Source organism: Bidens hawaiensis, unplaced genomic scaffold (assembly GCF_021521415.1).
Source record: "Bidens hawaiensis isolate Kalapana, Puna unplaced genomic scaffold, B.hawaiensis_p1.1 tig00054390_1, whole genome shotgun sequence".
In the NCBI taxonomy this organism is placed as follows: Eukaryota; Viridiplantae; Streptophyta; class Magnoliopsida; order Asterales; family Asteraceae; genus Bidens; species Bidens hawaiensis.
In genome coordinates, this window is record NW_027499813.1 from 46,614 (window position 1) to 52,613 (window position 6,000).

The window sequence follows — 6,000 nt, forward strand, 5'->3', positions numbered from 1 at the left end:
TTGGTTTACAGGAGAGTAAGCTGAATATGATTGCATTGAAGCAGGTACTAAGTTACAAGTGAGGTCAAAATTATTATTCGCTTTGTTCAAACCGTTATTTTTGGCACGTGTGCAGGATGAAACAAACCTAGGAGTTGGGAGGTTGATACATACTGCAATATTAATGGAAAATCAGGTAGAAAGTAATAATCTTTTAAAATATTAAATGTTCGTTTATTTATTGATCTTGATTATTATAGTTAAGACGTCTAATGAAGATCATTTTTAACATTTCTTATTATTTAATTTTGTTTCTTGTAGGGAAACCTATCTGCTTCATCAAGGGCGGCTCTTGAATCGCCACAGACGGTGAATCATTAACCCTTGTTTTATTTATCATTAATTTAAAAACTTATACTTATGTCACGTAATATATTATGTTTCTTTTTGCAGGTTATGTCTTTACCACAAATTCATATTGAGGAGGTACAATCATCATCACTTCCTGTGTCTCCCAAGGTATATTTTTCTTTATAGATTTTAATTATATATAAAAGTTCTAATAAGTTTCAATGTATGCATCTTTCAGGCTAAGCAGCCTTCGGAAACCGCAGTTTCTGCATCTGGCTTGAAGGTCAGTACTGTTACAATCTTTTCTTGTTTAAAAATTTTGCAAAATCAAAAATATAAATTTAGTTTTGTGGAAATCTTAAGCAGGTTATTCAAGATGTGTCTGATGAAGCCAGAAACACGTCCCGGGGTCTGAATATTACAGAAGGAAGTTCAAGTTCAAGCGCTGGTGTGTTTGGGTGAACATTTTCTGGTTTCTGTTCGGTTTTCTCCCTGGCCCAGCCTGCGAATAAACGGTAACAATGAAGCTTATTTTTTTATTTACGGCTTTAGACATGATAACACATTTTTTTGTAATTAATGGAAAGACGAAAAAAAAGCTGTGTCAGTTGGTTTAGGGTAGAGCGAGTTTAGTTAAGTATCGGGCATGGTAAACTGGGAGAGTGGTTACATTATACTGAATGAGGACATCTGTGTATTCTGGGTTATTGTTGAAACTCTTATCTAAGGATTGGATTTTCTAAATATGTTTTGTGAAGGATGTTTATTTCATTTTTGCTGTTTTAAGAGAGACTGAAATAATAAATTCTCTTTATGGGGTGTTAGAAGAGTTTTAATTTTATTAAAAAAATTGAAAGGTAAAAATTGATCCAAGTGAAGTAATTATACGTGACAAATTCTCTCGTGAGCCGCTCGACTGTTTTCAAGATCCTGATTCGGCAACCCACTTACTCGTTCTCCCCTGGCGAGCCTCACAAGTACATGTAACCATCGACCATTCGACCCATGTCTCTGCTGCAGGAGTTCTATCCGCTGCAGCCAAATCTTATTTTGTTGCTATGTTTTATAGCAAGTTAAATATAATGCATTTGACTTGTAACTTAACTAAGAGTTTGCATTTGGTTTTGTTAAAATATTAATTCTTTGTCTCATTATTAAGTCCACTCTTTAATCTTATGAATAAAGCAAGTTGGTTATCAATTTGGGTAGATACTCTTTGCTCACCACTAGAGTAACCGGAGATCGTTTATATGTTTGTTAAAAGTTATTTCAATTCAATGGTTTAATGAACATCGTCCGCTTGTTTTGTTAATTTTGTGTGAATAACAATAATGCCCATGTGTGAAACTATATACATTGTTTAGCAATAGTAGAAACTATAAAGCACATATTTGTAATGCCCACTTACAATACTCTTCAAATTTTTTACTTTTGTGAAACTTACTTTCATCCAAACCAGAATAACCGCTTTTAAATAAACAAACACAACCAACTCGTGGTCGCTCCATACACTCATTTTCAGGTCCATGCCTTAGTGTGTTTTCACCATTGGCGAACCTACTCACAACATAGGAGGGTCCACCGTCCCCTGTGAAAAAAAATGGTGTTAATATACTGTAAAATTTCCGACTGACCCCTGTAACATTTTGATACTGACTTTTATGAAATTTTGAGAAGACCCCAATAAAAGTTTGAGACCGACCCTAATAAAAAATAAAATGAAAATTTTTACATATATAATTATATAAATGTTATATAAACGATATTCCTATTAAATTTGAGCTTTATACCAATCTTTAAGTTCAATAATTCAATACTCAACCCAACTTTTAAGCCCCAAACCCAACTCATTCAATGCCTACCCAATTTTTAATCCAATACTAAGTGCAATTCTATTATATATATATATATATATATATATATATATATATATAAAAGTATTGATCTAAAAAAATCTTCAATGTGAAATTTTCTTGGGTCTACCACTGGTTTTCACTCTAATGTTGCCCCGAGTGTTTAACTATTACCATGGGCGTAGCTTAGTTGGGGCCAGGGTTGCCCCGGCCCTTTCGTTTTTTTCGTTCGGTAGTGTAAATTAATCTGTTTCGGCAGAAAATTTTAATACATAGTGCAAAATGTACTCGTTTCCGACCGAAATTTTGAGCTTGCCACCTCCGTTTTTTCACTCGGTAGTGTAAATTTATCATTTTTCAACCAAAAATTGAAGTAAAGTAAAAAATTGAAAACTATCTCTTTTGTAACCAAGAAATAGAAAATGCTTAGTCATTTTAGTATACATAAAAATTTTAACAGTGTAAATTTAAATGTTTCCGACCAAAATTTTGAGTCTGCCCCCTCCGTTTTTTCACTTGGTAGTGTAAATTTATAATTTTTCGACCCAAAATTTTTATACATAGTGTAAGTTTACCCGTTTCCCGACCGAAATTTTGAGCCCGCCCCCCTCCGTTTGTTCGCTCGGTAGTGTAAATTTATCATTTTTCGCCCGAATTTTTTTATACGTAGTGTAACGTTACCCGTTTCTGACAGAAAGTTTGAGCTCGCACCCCTCTAGTTCATGAATTATTTTTTACATATTGAGTCTGGCCCCTCGACGTGTATGTACAAGCTTCGCTACTACTATTACGCACGCCCAAACCGACTATATGAGTCATTGAAAAAGTTTAAAAGGACTAGACTTGTCAATATCTAATAACTTAAAGGACTAGATTATTATTCCCCATCAACTATATTAACAGAATTAACCGTTATTTAAACCAAGTTCGTTACTTCGTTACACACACTCTTAACACAACCATCACATTCAAAATGAGCTCCGATCACCAAGACACCCCTCGTCCACCCACCGAACTCCACCGCCAACCGCCATCATCCGCCATCACTTTCCCCACCTTCTTCCCCCAAACCCCATCTCCACCGCCCACCACCTCCTCCACCACCACCCCTGAGTCACGTCTCGCAGCCGCACTCGGCCACGCATTCTTAAACATCCCACCATCCTCCTTCCAAACCACCACCACCAATAACCCCAACCCGCTTATTCGAACACTATCCGATGCTGATTCATCTGCTAATCAAACACCCATCACCACCATTACACCACCCAAGATTCCAAGAACCACCAACAACAACAACACACCACTTCGCCGGACAGTTTCGGACTCCATTACCCGAACCAAGAACCCGCTTCGCCGGACACTCTCGGACACGACTGAGTACCAGCAGCCATTGAAGACCCCAAGAGTTTCTTCTTCTCCACAGTCTTCTACTGGAAAACAAAGTCCCAAATCAGAGGTTTGTTGAATTCAAACTATTTGAAACTATTCAGTTAACGCGTTGAATTGCGATAACTTGTTGTTAATAATATTAATGGTTTTTTTGTGAACAGGTTATATTGAAGAAAGTGGAGGATATGGTTAGGGAGATTGAACAAAGGTGTTTGGAAATTATGCGTGAAGAAGTTGAAGAAGAAGAAGAACATGTTGAAGAAGAGATTCATCAGCCACAACCACAGGTATGCACGGTTCGGTTTGGGTCGGTTTTGGGAAAAACCGAGTAAAAACTGAAACTTCGGGTTTTGAATTTTTATTTTTAAGATGTTTGGTTTTTCGGGTTTTTAACATTTGGGATCGAAAACTTTGGGTAAATAAACATATCGGCCCGAAATACTAAATTTGGTTTCTAATCATTTTGTTAATTGGTAACTAATTGATTATGAATTTATGATACAAAGGGTGTGTGCGGTTCGGTTTGGTCGATTTTGGGCTAAAACCGAAACTTTGGTTTTTGGAATTATGAAAACCCTTCGGTTTCGGTTTTTGATTTGGGTTTGGTTTCGGGTTTTCGGTTTTACCGTTTGAGCTTAAAATTTTTGGGCCATAGAAGAAAAAGATTAGCCCAAGATAATGCATTTGGTTCTAAATTATTTTGTTGATTAGTAACTAATTATTTACTATAATACATTTAGCCTAAAATATCTAAGTTACATATTTAATATTTATTAGATGCTTATAAATTACTCGAATACGAAAATAAAAATATAAAATCTATAAGTTCGGATTGGTTTTTTTTTATAGCATGCAAAACCAAGACCGAACCGTAAGTTCGGTTTCTAAAAACATAAACTAAACTGTTGGATTTTTTCGTTTTCGGATCGGTTTTTGGGTCTTATTTAATTGTGATTGCAGGAGAAAGAGGAGTGTGTAGGGGTGGAGCGATTGAAGAATGGGGATTTGCGGTTTGAGTTAAGTTGTTCGTGTGGAAAGCGTTTCGAAATGTTGATCAAGCACAATGGTTATTGCTTTTACAGATTGACATAGCTTCTTGTTCATCAATCAAAATAGTTGATGGCTTGGTTCATAGGTTGAAAGTTGATACATATATGAGATACATATTGTTGAGTTTTGTGTTTTGAGAATAATAATAATAACAGTAACATTCTGGTTGTTTCAGAAATAGATCTATGGTTTGGTAGATTTAATTTTTGTAGATTATGGTCAATGGAATATGTTATATGGGGTGGGGTTGGGTTGGGTTGGGTTGGTGGGAACCATCTCTTACTTGACACGAAATTCGCGGGTAATATAAACGGTTTTAGGCCAAAGCGCGAACACGTTTAATTAAACGTGGTGTTTTTGTCTTGAAACTTAAATTAACATAAGTCATATAATAGAAATGTAATTATTTTATAAACATTTGTATTTTGCTTGTAAAAATGAAATTTCAGTATAAATACTGAAATGCAGTTATTTTAAATACATTTATATATATATATATATTTTTGTAAAAATGTTTACTTTAAAGCACTAATATGTTTTAGTGTTAACCTATGAATATTTGTATCTTGTTTGGTATATATGTCCCAACTGATTTGAAGTTGGTATATATGTCCAACTGTTTAGTGTGAACATTCAAATTGGGCCTATAATAATTGGGCCGAAACTACATTAATGTAGTTGAGTTTATTCTGTGATTTGTTGTTAAATGTTGAGCTTGTTATAAGCTTTAGATAACTAGATGATCATACTGAGTTCAACTATATTGCAAATCTGATTGTTGAACTTATTTATTATAGTATATGAATCACCCTCTTCATAACCATAACCATGTAGGTTCTCTGTTAACAAAGCAACATTATTGTTTATAGATTCCAACATTATTGTTTATAGATTCCGTCCATAACGCCCTGCTTGCGGTGCGCGCATATAATGTATATATGTGTGAACCCTCGGGTGGGCAAAAGTAAAATTGCACTAATTTTGACATTATTTTACTAATCTCATGAAAATAACGTTAAAAGTGGCGGAAGGTTAATCAGGCATCATGTGGTGGCGTTGATAGCCGAAAGACAAGGGCACATGTACCAATCAGCCGGTGTCCCGATGATTGAGTGCTATGTGCCTTATGTCCAAGGCTTGATGCAAAACTACTATCGAGCCGGGGGTCTCACCGGAAGGCCTCTCTATCCCATAGAGAGGCTGTCTACATCTTACCCTCCTCAGACCCTACCATAGCATTGCTATTGGTGGGATATACTGAGTACGATGATGATGATGAGATTCCGTCCATACTAGAATGATGTTTTAGTAAAATTATATGATAAATGCTCTAATGTGTAAAAATAGTCATAATCACATATGACATTATCGAGCG

At 35.4% G+C, this 6,000-nt stretch overlaps 1 protein-coding gene across 1 annotated transcript; it reads left to right on the top strand.

Annotated features, from left to right (window-relative positions):
* The first annotated feature begins 3,065 nt into the window (after positions 1–3,065).
* LOC143600594 (uncharacterized) lies at positions 3,066–4,747 on the top strand. The gene is made up of 3 exons (XM_077078236.1): positions 3,066–3,642; positions 3,737–3,862; positions 4,536–4,747. Exons 1-3 carry the CDS (start codon positions 3,157–3,159, stop codon positions 4,665–4,667), a joined length of 744 nt encoding a protein of 247 aa, XP_076934351.1. The 5' UTR covers positions 3,066–3,156; the 3' UTR covers positions 4,668–4,747.
* The last annotated feature ends 1,253 nt before the right edge of the window (positions 4,748–6,000 follow it).